Source organism: Charadrius vociferus, unplaced genomic scaffold (genome assembly GCF_000708025.1).
Source record: "Charadrius vociferus isolate BGI_N301 unplaced genomic scaffold, ASM70802v2 scaffold92, whole genome shotgun sequence".
Classification (NCBI taxonomy): Eukaryota; Metazoa; Chordata; class Aves; order Charadriiformes; family Charadriidae; genus Charadrius; species Charadrius vociferus.
The window spans coordinates 5,129,707-5,144,757 of NW_009647874.1; the positions used below are offsets into that span (position 1 = coordinate 5,129,707).

Genomic DNA, 15,051 nt, shown 5'->3' on the forward strand with positions numbered 1-15,051 from the left:
CATATGTAAATCTAGATCTCATGTGCATTCACAACCCAAATGAAGAAAATGTATAAAAACCATATAGTAACACTATTTCAACTCAGTAAGTTATACATACTGGACAGTAATAAAAGTAGTACTACAGTCAGTCATGAAAATTTGAAATTATTTAAAAATCAAATAGAGTTTGCAAGAAGAGAGAAAAATTTCATGGTTAAGTTGTATAAAAAAACCCCTCCAAAACACTCAAAGTTCAAGTAAAAAACCTCAGAATTTAACCAACAGAAAACCGAATTAGGTATACAGAATTCCTTATGTAATACTCTGTTTAGATTTAAGAAAAAAACACTTACAATATGACAATGTCTTTAGAGGCATTGGCACTTAGTGCAAACTCGTGACAGTTAACTACTTTAAATCCATATCCTTCACATGTATAGCCACTGATTTCCATAGTTTTCACATTAATCTGCAGCTGCCCCGTATTTTCCACTTTAAATGTTCTTCTCAGTGTGAAATTCGGTTCTTTGTATTTCATTTCTAGAAACAAACAGCAGAAAGTGGTTAGTGTTATGCTAAACAGATATCCTTCACTATATTCATATTCTACAGCAGAAGGGAGTTCTGGCAGTACAACAGCAGAAAAGGGGACTCGCGAGGCCCACGGAAATCTTTTCTTGACCTGCAGAAACAGGTCTCCGAAGCCAGATTCTCATCACTGTCAAGGTAGGGCACTTGTACAATTCCAGAGCACTCTAACTTATCAGGGAAAAACCACAAACCCCCAAACCTCCAATAGCACTGCTGCCTCACAAAAAGTCATCTAAGCTGTAAAGTTCTCTGATGTACTGCATGGTGCTGTGGTATTCTGTGAAAAGTCCAGGCATGAAGAGAATTAAAGCTTATTTTTTGTGTCTTAAAAATAAAATCCATGGCTGAGCTACACATATCTTATTAGCAAAAAAATCTCTAAACCGCAACATGTAAGAGGTAATGACTAAGCTTTACTTGAAGTTTTTTTACTTGTCCCTCAAAAAAAGTGGAATAATCTCAGATAACAATTAACATGGCACCTTACAAATACATCTGGAAATCTGCAAAATAACAAAGCAAATTTTAATACCAGATACAACTAAACCTCTTTTACCAGTTCCTTTGGTAATACAGGTACTCCTCGCTCTCTGCTCACGAGCAAGCCTGAGGCCACAGAGCAGAAAACCTCTGACCCCAGAGTAGAACCTGGCTAGGATTTCATCTTCATCAAGGAACAGACCCTACCTTTTCCCCTGTTGGCTACGTGCACACAGACTCTGAAGATGTGAGGGAAAAAAAAAAAAAAGCAGAAAATTGCATCTGTGATCCAATTTAACTTAAATTTAGGAAGTAGAGATTATCCTAGTATGTTTACTAGGATTTTCATCACCTCTATCTTGAACTTTAGTGGATGAAGGGCTAATGTTTCATTTTTCCTAATTTTCACATTAAAATGAGAGAGGTAAAATATTCTATTTTCTGCCTAAATGAAGAACCAATTTTAACGTATTTAAAGAAATGAAATTTCTGGAGCACTAGTAACAGGGGAAAAAAATAATTCCACGCATTTCAAGTTGTACGTGTAAAATGTAATTTCTTTTCTGTTCAGCATAGTATCTCAAGAAGTACTCACTTTCTGAACAGTCTTTTAATAATGCTTCTGTGATTTTAAAGCGTAAAGAACTTCCTGCACCAGGAGGTTTGCCTGCAACCTTCAAGCTCTCAGTCGTTCCTTGTCCTTGTACCATTATGGCATCTATTACAGTCAAATTATTCCTGTGTACAAAGGAAAAAGGGAAACATTCATAAACGAATTATGCAGTCTATTGCTCCTGCAAGCGTCTCGACAGTTCATAAAGTTATATCCCAAATCTGGAGGACAGAAATATAAGCAGTTCCACAGATAATTCCCCACAATATGGAAGTAAATAGTGGGGTCTCAAACATAGCATTTGCGAGACAAAAACTTAAGAAATTACAACATAACATACAAACAAAAAACCAGGGAAGTACTAGTTAAAGTTTATATTTCATCATCATATTAATGTATCACACCTGATACAAAAGTGAAACAGAGCTCTTTACTAGACAGACTGAACTTGCATCAGAGCTTGATCTTGTAAATGGCATCTATAGCTAAAGGCCCTACTTTCAAGATAGTGTAGTATATACTTAAGAATTCAAGTCTCCAAGTATTGGTGGATGCAAAGCTGGACACGGGCTAACAATGAGCCCTCGCAGTCCAGCAAGCCAACTGTATCCTGGGCTGCATCAAAAGCAGTGTGGCCAGTGGGCTGAGGGAGGTGATTCTGCCCCTCTACTCTGCTCTGGTGGGACCCCACCTGGAGTACTGCGTCCAGCTCTGGGGTCCCCAGCACAGGAAAGACATGGACCTGTTGGAGCAGGTCTAGAGGAGGGCCACAAAAATGATTAAAGGGGTGGAACACCTCTCCTGTGAGGAGAGGCTGAGAGAATTGGGGTTGTTCAGCTTGGAGAAGAGAAGGCTCTGGGGAGACCTTATCGCAGCATTTCAGAACTTAAAGGGGGCTTATAAGAAAGACGGAGACAGACTTTTTGCCAGTAGCAACAGAACAAGGAGTAATGATTTTAAACTAAAAGAAGGTAGATTCAGACTAGATATAAGGAAGAAATCTTTCACTACGAGGGTGGTGAGAGACTGGCACAGGTTGCCCAAAGAGGTGGTAGATGCCCCATCCCTGTATGTGTGCAAGGCCAGGCTGGACAGGGCTGTGAGCAACCTGGTCTAGCTGAAGATGTCCCTGCTCATTGCAGGGGGGGTTGGACTAGATGACCTTTAAAGGTCCCTTTCAACTCAAACTATTCTGTGATTCTATCATAACAATATATTTATATTAGAAAGTATGTACTGAATACAGTTTAACTACTGCAAAACATATCACAATTGCATTTCAATTAAATCTTTCTCCAGACACATATGATTCTACAGTTATTCTTGTAAAAGCAATAGTTTCTTATTGACAGCTGATCACAAGTATGATCTTCTATATAAATAAAAAACATCAGAAAAAATACCACACTCATTTTGGAAATAACTATCATACCTGATAACAATTAATGATGAAACGGTTTTATTAAGAACTGGAGTGAACTTTACTTTGACAGACTTTCTCTCACCAGGTTTTAATATTAGGCTTAAAACCGAATGACGAGCCAGGCCCTTTGTAAGTCCTGCAGTGCTCTGTAGTGGCTGGACCTTAGAGTGGGGAAAACAAAGTAGCACTTTAAAAATGGGAAATTTTTACATATATTTGATAGAAAAGGTATTATTTTAGCTAGAATATTGGTCTTGTCATAAGGAAGTGTACTACCCAGGGACATACACTGTCTTTTTTTTAAACCAAAAAGTCTGATAGCACAAGAATTTCCCCACTTAGTAAGCCATCTGTGTTTATTAAGAAGCAGAAGAACATAAGACAGAACTGAGCTAAACTACACCCATGTGGATCTGTAAAGTTCCAGTAGAAGAAAGAGTTCAGAAATTCTTAAATGTATATTTTAAATTAGCGTTAAACCATTATGTAACATTTTCCACCCTAAAAATGTTTTAACAATGGAAAATTTTGAGAATATATAAAGGGGAAAAAGCAAACTTAAAACAGAAGAACGATTGAAAAGTGTATTTTGCTAAGTTTGCCTTTAGATAGTGTGCAAGCATCCAATTGCTAATCTAAAAGAAACTGCAAATGGAGGGGAAAAGGTGTATATATTGGAAGAGAAAAGAAAGTGTTCAGGATGTGGCATGCTCTACAGAAAAAAACGCGCACTTAAGGTTGTCCACAAAACTTGAATCATTTAAAATTAAGAACAAAGCAATGGAAAACTCAGTATTTTACTAATTTTAGAACTAGCAACCACTACACTGAAGAAAAGAATCCTGTATCAGTAGAGAATGAAAAGCATACAGAAAAAGCGACATTTTAAGTGTTACATTTGAAGAAATACTACTTTTCCCATTTCCTTGAAAATATCCAAGAGAAGCATCACGTTTTTTACACATATTAATACCTAAACTTGAAGACATGTACGTCTGAACTCCTATCAAAACATTAAATTATCTAAATTTAGAAGTCTATAGAACTTATTGAAATACTTACGCAATTTCTGAAGACCTGGAACTCTAGAGTCCTCATATGGAAATTAGATGGCTTACTCAAATTAAACCTGAAACAGACATGCAATTTTTTTTCTCCCCCCCAGATCAGGGAAGATAACGACATACTTGCATTTATGGATTTTAGTACAAATCAAGAACTTATGATAGCACTCAAACAATATGCAGCTGAAAGGATCATTTGATTTTTCTTATCCCCGCCCCCCCATCAATTTAGGGAAGAAATGTAAACATCATTTTAGCTTAGCAAAAAATAGAGACATACATTCAATGGCAATCAGCCTAGATTCAGTTCTCAGCTGGCCTAATGGTTCAAATTCTAGAAGTGGCCAACACTAACTTCCAACACAGCTGCCAAATACTGCGTGCATTTTTTGTAAAAAGCATTTTGCTGTAGAGTAAGAATGCCCTAAGTGCTCTAAACCAATACTTACCGTTCTAACATTTTATCAACAAAGGTGGATGGGTTCGAATACAGAGCTACAGGAAGAAACTGAACATACACAGGAACGTCAGCTGGATTTTCTAGAAAAATTTCTTCTTCCTATTCAGAAACACAATTTTTTCAAGTTTACAGTAGTATTAATGTAATTAGAAATAGCTATTAAAATGCAGTCCCTACAAAATGATACTATCAACAAAATAACTTACTGATGAACTGTTTGTATTGGTAAGAGGGAAGCTGAGCTGGCGTGGTGAACTAAGTATGGAAGGCCAGGACATTTCTGCTGTAATTTTCAACCGAACATCCTTCTGAAGGTCTGTGTCTACTTCAAATACAGCATTCAGTCTGGAGAAACAGTTATAAAACTTACTTTACAGGAGTAAAATAGGAAAAGCTTGGAAAAAGCAGAGGGCTTAAAAGCACCCTGAAAACAACATTAGTTTGAGAAATAGCAAGGTACATTATATTTACATGCAAGGAAAAAACCCCATTGAACTCTGCCCATATGCACTGCTATTAAAAAGCACAACAGAAATGACCAAAACGTGCTACAGGAGACCAACCCAAAGATTCTAAAGATGTTCTCTATTAAGTATCGTTGTCAACATCCATCCATTCCAAGTTCTTTTATGGCCTATTTATGGATAAACGTGGGCAGAAAAATGTGGTAGAACTTATGCACTGCATCACAAATCTTTTGGTATTCGCATTTCTCTTAAATCACTGCTCTCTGGACAGTGAGACACAAATTTTATCTTTCATTAGGAAGTGCCTAGCTCTTACTGTTGCAGAACCAAATTTTGACAATATAATTGAGATTCAAATCAGTAAGAAAAATAACCCAAAATATATTTGATGATTTGCAAAGGTATAAACAGTAGAAAGGAAAAATATTAGTCCTGCTGCAGTCTCTTTCCAATACAACATCCAGACATCCATGATCCAGAAAACGTATTGTGCCTGCACATGTGTAATGTACAGTAAATCTGTACATGTACGTTAGCGGCAATGGATACACAGAGAATGTGCCTATACTCCCATCTAACAAATCTAAAGCAAATCTGAACTAGTCACGCTTGGTGCCAGCTGCTATTTCCATCAGCGAATGACGTTCTTTGCTATTAACCAACCTCTGCAACAGACTTGATTCCTGTTGTCCTACAAGCTCTCCAACATGAGCTAGAACAAGACTAACAGTATTGAGTTCTCCAGTCAGCAAAACAGATGAAACGCTCGACCTAGAGAAGTATTTTGGAGAGACTCCAAATGCCCATGTCAGAACCCCTTTGTATTCAGAAAGAGCAGTTTCTCCTTTGCTGGATGCTACCTTGGACAGCTGGTTAATTTTAACTCTCTTTAAAAGCATTAGTTATTCTAGATATTATATTAAATAGCATTAAAGCTAGAACTGCTACTAATTCAGAAGTAGTTTTTAATAGAATTTTCCTTTACTGTCCTCTTACTGTAGGTGATAGGACATTCTTGAAAGTTACTGGTGTGGCTAGCTATTCTGTTTAGATAAATTTACTCAGGAGTTATTAATATATCAGCATTATAACAAAAAAGTGATAAAGGAGGTATGCTTTTGTTACTGTACATACATAACTACATACATACAGTCATTTGGTTTCTCCACAAATATGCATACCTTTTTTGAAATGGCAGTCTGGACGCCATCATCACAAAAGACACATGCACTTGTTGTTAATGCTAACTTGTGTCTCTTGGAGATTAAATCACTTTGTGTATGAGAAGACAGATATTTAAAAGGTATACAGCAGCCTACAGATTTCAACTTTTTCCAAATATTTAATAGCAATAATTAATCACCTTCTATTTAGCAAATCTCAAGGAAAAATACCAGACAATTTGATAATTCACTGAAATGCAATAATCTCAGAACACTAACAACAGAAGATCTTATAAAATCTTAGAGAGATATTGAGGTTGATACTTTAAAACAGATTAAGCAGGGATACTGCACAAACAGTATAATCTGTTTTTGGAATTTTTTGCAGAGTAAAGACTGCCTTGATGTTGCCATCGTTACAAGAACTACAGCATGCTCCAGTGAATAGTAATGTTCATTGTTGTGTTTGACTTGAGGAAATTATTACTGTTTTTTAACTTTTAAAATGTTCTCTTTAAATGTTTTGCAGAGAGTAACTCCTTCCTGGCCCCCTCTCAAAGGGCACTGCAGTATTAAGAAACCTTGTACTTTGTAAGAGCATATGACACACAATTATCTAGTGATTTAAGGCCTGAGAAAGTAACAGGGATAAAATACTTACCTATGGCTTGAGTTCTCTTTTATTTCTGTCCATTCTTTGAATAAGTTCTCATGCAAATCCCAGTCAGAATCCCATGCATCTTCTTGCATTGCTATGCTGTGCTGAACTTTAGATTCAGCTTTAAGAAATAAGGTGGTTTTTAAACTCTTCAAGTAAAATCATTAAGGAGAAACTTTCCCCCCTCCCTTTTTTTTTGGGAAGATTTTCATTATAAAGTCAAACGCTACTTACATTTTGATAGAAAAGGCAATCCTACATAACAGTGATCTCCACATTGTAAACCAGGATCAAAATAAATATTTGCAATCTGCAAAACAGATAAGAGTGTATCAATTAAGAAACAGCACAGTAAATCTAATGACCAAAGAAAAAACAAAGATTTCTGATGACCACAGAAACTTAGCATATGCTATATATAAGAGAGAACTTGTAAGCATGTAGAAATAAGGCACAAACAAACCTTTGATTTTTTTCCTGGCTCTAAATCTTCTTTATTACTTCTTAGCCTCTTATAATAAAACCTTACATCTTCTGATAGTGAGCGTATGTGTTGTATTTTCACTTTCTGAGAAAAGGAGTTCATAATGTTCAGGCTCTGGTGAACGACTTTCCCCTAAAGAAAAGAAAGGATGAAAAAAGTCTGCAGGATATACATTTTCCCTAGCATATGTATTTATTTATGCAGGCTGACAAAGACCACAGCAGAGCTGAAATGTTAAACTGAGATTTTTAACTATACAATCTTAAAAAAATACCACTTGTAACACTTCAAGCTAAGTTTCTGTGTATTCATTCCTTCATCTGCTTCCAAACACAGTTCATCCCTCTTTCAAAATTAAGTACACATTAATTTTGTTATCCTCTCCCTCTACTCTGCCCTGGTAAGGCCATGTCTGGAGTTCTCTGTCCAGTTCTGGGCTCCCTGGTTCAAGACAAGGAACTACTGGAGAGAGTCCAGCGGAGGGCTACGAAGATGATCAAGGGACTGGAGCATCTCTCTTACGAGGAAAGGCTGAGAGACCTGGGGCTGTTTAGCCTGGAGAAGAGTGAGAGGGGTCTCATCAATGCTTATAAATATCTAAAGGGCGGGTGTCAAAAGGATGGGGCCAGACTCTTTTTAGTGGTGCTCAGCAACAGGACGAGGGGCAATGGGCACAAACTGGAACACAGGAAATTCCATTTCAACATAAGGAAAAACTTCTTTACTTTGAGGGTGGCAGAGCAGTGGAACAGGCTGCCCAGAGAGGTTGTGGAGTCTCCTTCTCCGGAGATATTCAAAACCCGCCTGGATGTGTTCCTGTCCAACCTGCTCTAGGAGAACCTGCTCTGGCAGGGGGTTGGACTAGATGATCTCTGGAGGTCCCTTCCAACCCTCACCATGCTGGCATTCTGTGCTTAAGCATCATGAAGAGCTAGGACAACAGTTCTGCTTAATCAAATCATGTTAAAAAAGTACCAGAGGAGGAAAGGCAAGAGGAAACTTCAGTTTTCTGAGCCTCCTATTACAAAAGGGAAACAAGCTTCTTGTAAGAGATCTATATATAGGTGCTAGTAATTAGAAAGAACCTGAAAGGAACAGTGGAGTGAAGGTGCAGATTACAAACACTACAGGGAACAGAGGGCATTTAAAAAACACAGGTACAACCCTCCTTCGCACTTCCAATGAAATTAAGACACCAGGTACTAACATTACAATGTTTTAAAAGAAAACAGCAGGAGTTTTTTCCTTTGCATGGTGCTTCCTCTTCTGACCGGGAGTTTTTTCCCCGCACCTTTGCATGGTGCTTCCTCTTCTGACCCAAACATTATTTTACGTTTTAAGCATAGAACATTTAGTTTAATTGTTTGTCATGATCAGAATCATTACAATGCTCAAGCTCCCCCCCTGCCCTCACTTTAAAATCAATGATTCTGTGGCCATATTTTTCACCTTATCTCAAAACCCAACCCCAACAAGCATAGAGTAAATAATAAATAAAAATCAAAACAAACAAATAAGCACAAATTGAGACCAGTGACAAGATTTCATTTGCCATTTCATTCATTTAATTTCATTAATTTAATTTCACTTTCATTTCATTCATATAAAATAAACGAATACAAGCAAGTTTAAATACCCAAGACTATCTTCTAATGAACATGACTAGAGTTTTTCATATTTCCTTAAATCAATACTTTCAGCTTTTTAAAGATTTCTCTACGGTAAGGACTAAAGTGGAGAGATGGGTGACGTACTTTTCCAGGCTCAAAACTTGACTCTGGCCTCAGGAAATAGTCACATACTATAAGAGTCTCAATAGTAGCAACTGCAGAGGGAAAGAAACTACAAGAATAAATCTCTAAACAGCATAGCCCTGTTAAACTGAATAGGAGGTACGCCTGAACTTCATCCATGGAATCCTATGAGTAACAAACTACCATCAATTTGGCAAGATAAAGGTTTCTTAAACTCTGTAGAACAAGTGAACAGTATTTAGACCATGTCTAAATGTGGCATTTAGACATGAAACAACAGAAAAGGGAAGAGGACTTTACCCATCAGTCATAAGAAAAACAGAACAATGCTATTTAGGCATACACGTCCTCATTCCTTGATCAAGAAAGAGTTGAGAGGTGGCACTGTGAGCTAAAAATGCCATTATGAAGCAAAGTCAACACAGCAAAGACGTATTTAAATCAAGACACTGATCTTTACAAGGCCTGTATACACTGTTAGTGTATTGCTGACAAACTTGGACAGAATACTAGAAGTCAGCCTTAGGTGCAAATACACTAAAATTGTAAACACAGCCAGCCAGCACTGGGAGCAGGGCAGCTGCAGGACAATTATATCCTAGGTATGAACTGAAAAGCAAGTGTTACTAACATTGTAGCACCTAGTTGCTCCTAGATGTTAGAGCTGTCAAATTTCTCTACTAAACACTGAAACAAGAAGAACTGATGCTATTTTAGGCTTATTTTCATAAGTAATGGAGGCATTACAGAACAAGTAGATGCAAGACTATCATGAATTCAGTGATCACAAGTTTAGTTTGAAATGAATCCAGGAAAAGAAGTCTGCTGTCAATGTTCTCAAATATCAAAAGAGCCAAGTGATAAACTAACAGAAGTAATAAGCAAAGCTGACTGCTCTGAAAAGCTTGGGGCTTGAACACAGAAAACAGTCTAGAAGCTTGTCAAAGGTGATAATTATATCTGAATCTACGCTCCCAAACAAAATACACTCCCAAAGGTCCCCTGAAGAAATAATTAGGTGAAAACTTTACTAGAAAAGAGCATGAAGCCAATAAAAATCACAACAGTCTGGGGATGAGAAAGAATGACAACAGCCTTAGAGGCTGAGAAACACAGATGTTACAAGAAGTAGCGCCTACCAAAACAAAACAAAAAAAGCACAACCAACCAACCAAACAAAAAAAGGAAAAAAAAAAAAATCAAGCTGACCAAGGCCTTGGGTCTAACTAAGATAAATGAATACCTTCTTTAGCCATACCAGTTAGAACAAAATAAACGGAGATTAAAAAGAATAAATAATTCTTTATTGCCCCAAATAGAACAAAATATTTTAATGTGGCATTCAAGAGGGACAATGATCTTGCCAGGGATTAGGATATAGACATTAGAATACAGAATATAGAAATTGCTTTATCTTTGGTGAGAGAAAGGGAAATGGACCCCTAAGTTATTTCAGTTTATCAAAGGCTTATAAAGCAGTTCATAGATGAAGTAGATATGGTAGTCAGTGTAATAAATATCCATATAATGGTGAGGCCGTACAGTCAAATAGGAAACACAGATTCTAAAGATAAAAAAAAAATAACAAGTGATCTTTGCAATTGTAGGCATGACCGTGTGACCTCAAGAGCATCAAAAGACTTCAGGGCAATTTGTGAAGTAGGAGATTGGAAAGGAGATGGAATGGACAATGGGGCAAATGTAGTAATGAATTACTGAAGTCCTGCTGATTGACCTATCTTCCTCCAATAAGACCTGTTGCATTACTTTTTCAAAAAATTATCGTTTATCTACTACTAGACATGAGGTAAAGCAATTGACAAAGTGCCAGTGAGAAATTACTATTTAAGAGTACACAAACTGTAAGATAAGCAGAATATACTAAGAAGCTATTGGAAGAGGAGGTGAGAACAGGTGGTGCTCTATGACAGATTGCAACTATGGAAGACAGACAGGGAAACAAAAACCATTTCCACCAACATGCATGGAGCTAGTTTCATCCTTTCAGAAAACTGCCATCTCTATCTCCTTTTGCTACTCCCCCTCCCCCAGCTTTCAATCTCTCTCCCTCTGATTTTCCATCATATTACATTCCCCACTCATCAGCAAGTCACATAAAGTTCAGACTTCAGCAAATTACCAATTGCAGAGTCAATATGCCTTGACTGCCCATGCTTCTGTGGTTATGCTGAATGCCAAGTGAGAAGAAAGTATTATCTGGTTAATAGCTTGCTACTCGAGTCTGTAGCCTTGAGCAAAGAAGCTGCTTTCAGCACTCACTGAATAAACACTACTGTGGGAGCAGGGATGAAAACAGCTATCACATACTTTTGCAGAGAGCTATAGACCCACACAGCTTTCTTGCTTTCCTGTTCGTACACTCCACCATGTACCCTCAAGAAGATCTACTTTCACTGTGGAAACACTACAATAATGCTTCCACAGAGATCAAGGACTTACACTAAAACATCAGTTTACTAGCTGACTTTGTTGTCTTTAGTATTAGACTTCAGGAATTTAAAAAACGCATTTGTCCTATTTCATCTCTCTCTTATTCTTGATGCTAATGCACATGAAATAGTAACCAACCACAGCTACGTTAGAGTGAAGTTGCAAAGAATCAGGCTTGGGATCATATCAGTATTCCAAGATCCCATTCAAGTGGGCAGTAGAGGAGACATAGGGGTAACTCATGCTTGTGACATGGGGGCAAAAAAACCCCCAAAATAGCAACAAACTGAATCTCTTGATTGATCTCTTGATGTCGTGAGCAGAATCTCTCCAGCAATTTGACACACAACAATTCAAGACAGCAGTTTCTCTTGAAAAGGACAGATAAAAAACACCACAAGAAAACATTTAATACTACGACCCAAGTCTCTTACCGGGAAAGAAGGTGGAAGAAAAACATGCTTTGGAGAACACGTCAGCGAGCCTACAGCAATCACTGCCTTCACTGGTATAGTTAAAATCTGGGGGGAAGAAAAAAAGAACAAGAAAAATTCAGATAAAAACCCCTCAGATTTCAGCCTTTAAATGTCTCTTCAACTTTTAAATCGCACAGAATAACAAAACCCTGAAATTCTACAATTAATCTAGTCTAGGTTTATATACACATTTAAAACATGGAGACATGAATTAAAGATTTCAACTCATCATCATATTCAGAACAGTCACTCTATATTGTCAGGAAGCACACCTTTGCTCAGTCAAACTTGGCATCATTCTACATGGAACACAAAAGCACAGTTGAAATATAAGCTGTCCTCTGGGGCATTACATAGGTCTCACTTGAATGGGGCTTACTTTGTTGGAAAACAGGAGGATAACATCTTTAAAGTAAATGTGTATGAGGGAAGAGGATATACTGAACTTCTCAAAAAAACCCAAACATTAGAAGTCATGGTAAGACCTTGAGATAGACGGAGACTTAGAAAAAAGAGTGTGGAAGGGGTGGCAATAAGATCCTTTGTGTATTATCAAAGCTACCAATACAAGTAGAGTAACTTGTAAGAACAAGCAAGAAAACAAAACACTTCAGATTCTATAACTGAAAGATGACATACACGTATGGACATATTAAACTCAAAATCTCATAACTGGCAGAAATTAGGAATTTCCCATTTTCTGCAGCTTCATCAGAACCACACAACAAGCTGTATCATTTCCTGACTTCAGAAGCACAGTGAGTCACTTCTTTTTTCTACATATATCACCCAAAGATAGTAAATACAGATTCCTTTATGTATTAGAATCTCTTCTGCAAAATAAGCCATACGAAGTTGAGAATTGATTGTTCTTTGCCTTACTAATCTTAGTGTAAGAACTCTGTTTCATCAACCATCAGCAAACTGCAATTTCTCCAAAACAACTTTCACATTGGGTTTTGACAAAAAACCCTCTGAAATTATAGCTCAATTTCAGTAACTGACAATATATAAAAAGCACATTGTCAGCATGTGTTATACCAAACATGCATTGATGCTTTGAGAGTGTGTCAAGTCATTGAAGAACCTCAAAGCATTAGGTCAGATTTGAATGGCGATTTCTGAAAATCATAATGAAAGCCGTTCTTCATTCCTTCAGAGAAGACACAGCATAAGTAGCATTACCATAGTTTGATGCAGGGTTAACCTGCAGAGATAACTTGACCTCCAGAGGTCCTTTCCAACCTCAACTTCTCCATAATATTGCAACCTGTCCACTACACAACACTTAACTTCACACTTTCAAATTGAACATATAATTTGGGCAACACCCATGAATATACAATTAATATACCTCATAATCTGTCGTGATTTGTACAGCTCCATCATGAATTCCTTCAAGTTCTTTCGCTATTAGTTTTACTCTAAACACAGCATAATAGCCTGATGCAAGTATCACCTGTAAATGGTAGAAAAAAAGTCATCCACTGTATTCCATTAAATGGAAAGAAATTTCACTAAAACCCATACCCAAGATCCTCTTATTTCTTTAAAGTGAATTAAAATTCATCTGAAACAACTGTCAGTGGTGAAAAGAAAAATTCAAACACAGAAGCTACTAACACAAAAATAATCTATTCCTTGAGGTGATAAATTCCACTCTTCCCCAGATAAATGTTGAGCATCATCAGAGGGCACGTAGGTTACTGTTTCTGAAGGTTCCCCTTTCAAAATGTAACCAATCTGAACATATCACTGCTTCTTAAAATAAACTTTAAAAATTTTACGTTTTATTATACTCAAATTCAGCCAAAATTAAGAATTCTTATCCTCCCTCCCGCCTGCTAAAATGAAACTACAAGAAGCTGCACAGATTTGTCTCTTCCCGCCCCCCCCTCCTAAATCTAGCTTTAAGCAATGGACTCAAAGGATTACTTACTGAAGACTGATCGGACGCACTAGCATTTTGTAGTTCGTGATGGTTTGCAATTATCGTTGTTCTGTTTCCCTTTTCGGTTGTTAGAAGTTCTATGGCCAAACCATCCCCTATAATATGCCAACTTTTTATAGCCAGCTTAAAAAGAACAAAAGGTACTGTTTTCAGTAACAACACTAATGTAAATTTTTTAAAAGGCAAACTAAAAATAAATCCATCCTTACCTCTATCGGATTGCTGTTGATGACTGCAAATAAAATGCTGGTAGCTTCTGTTGCACTCAATATGCCAAAATCTATAAATCGTTCCTCAGTTTTTGGAGGCAATACAAAGTACTAGAAAGATTGATAAAGGTATTTAAGCATAAATTAAATATAAAATGTGTTCAAACTCTAAGCTCATTAACAAATGCATTAATAAGTCTAATACAGCACTACTGTGACAGTCTCAAAATTCTACACATTTTCTATGTAAATCTAAAGGGAACAGAAAAGAAATTTTAAGCAGTAACTGAAGCTGTTAAAGGAATAAACTGGTAAAATCATTTTGAAATTAAAAAAGTCATCATCCCACATAAGCAGAATAAAGAATTAAAAACAGTCCTATGAAGCCTGCCTCTAATTAGACTAAAGTAGCTAAAAAAAAGGAAAATACTTACATCTAAAAATCCTGTGTATGCTCGGACAGGTAGGTGAAATTTAGAAGCATTGGTGATAAGTAAAATATTATTATCTATATGAACAGATGACGTGGAAGGCATAAAATGAAGTGTAAAAATATATCTGGACTCATTAGGCGGAATTAAGACTGGTTTACTGAAGTTCTGGACCTAGGTCAGTGAACAATGAAGATTGATGTTACAATTTAATAAAGTGCGGCACATTTAAACATTTACTATTAGGTAAAAGCATTTGCTGTAATGGGGCTTACTTTAAACATTGGTTTTGCTTCTTCTGGTAACACAACATCATGTATAAGGACTGCAAAACTGAATGTGTTTGTTAGATAGATCAGTCTTTCCACGGAATCAGCAGCACTGTCACAGATGG

At 36.9% G+C, this 15,051-nt stretch overlaps 1 protein-coding gene across 1 annotated transcript in view; it reads right to left on the reverse strand.

Moving 5' to 3' along the window:
- TMEM131 (transmembrane protein 131) overlaps positions 1 to 15,051 on the reverse strand; it is an 86,397-nt gene that overhangs the window by 22,455 nt on the left and 48,891 nt on the right. The window contains exons 13-27 of the mRNA XM_009883131.1: positions 14,933 to 15,050; positions 14,661 to 14,831; positions 14,227 to 14,337; positions 14,006 to 14,140; positions 13,421 to 13,525; positions 12,025 to 12,111; positions 7,365 to 7,517; positions 7,136 to 7,211; positions 6,905 to 7,022; positions 4,820 to 4,958; positions 4,603 to 4,712; positions 4,152 to 4,218; positions 3,099 to 3,250; positions 1,649 to 1,791; positions 336 to 522 (exon numbers count right to left, since the gene is read on the reverse strand). Coding sequence (XP_009881433.1) covers positions 336 to 522; positions 1,649 to 1,791; positions 3,099 to 3,250; positions 4,152 to 4,218; positions 4,603 to 4,712; positions 4,820 to 4,958; positions 6,905 to 7,022; positions 7,136 to 7,211; positions 7,365 to 7,517; positions 12,025 to 12,111; positions 13,421 to 13,525; positions 14,006 to 14,140; positions 14,227 to 14,337; positions 14,661 to 14,831; positions 14,933 to 15,050 — 1,872 coding nt within the window. The remainder of the gene's footprint in view (positions 1 to 335; positions 523 to 1,648; positions 1,792 to 3,098; positions 3,251 to 4,151; positions 4,219 to 4,602; positions 4,713 to 4,819; positions 4,959 to 6,904; positions 7,023 to 7,135; positions 7,212 to 7,364; positions 7,518 to 12,024; positions 12,112 to 13,420; positions 13,526 to 14,005; positions 14,141 to 14,226; positions 14,338 to 14,660; positions 14,832 to 14,932; position 15,051) is intronic.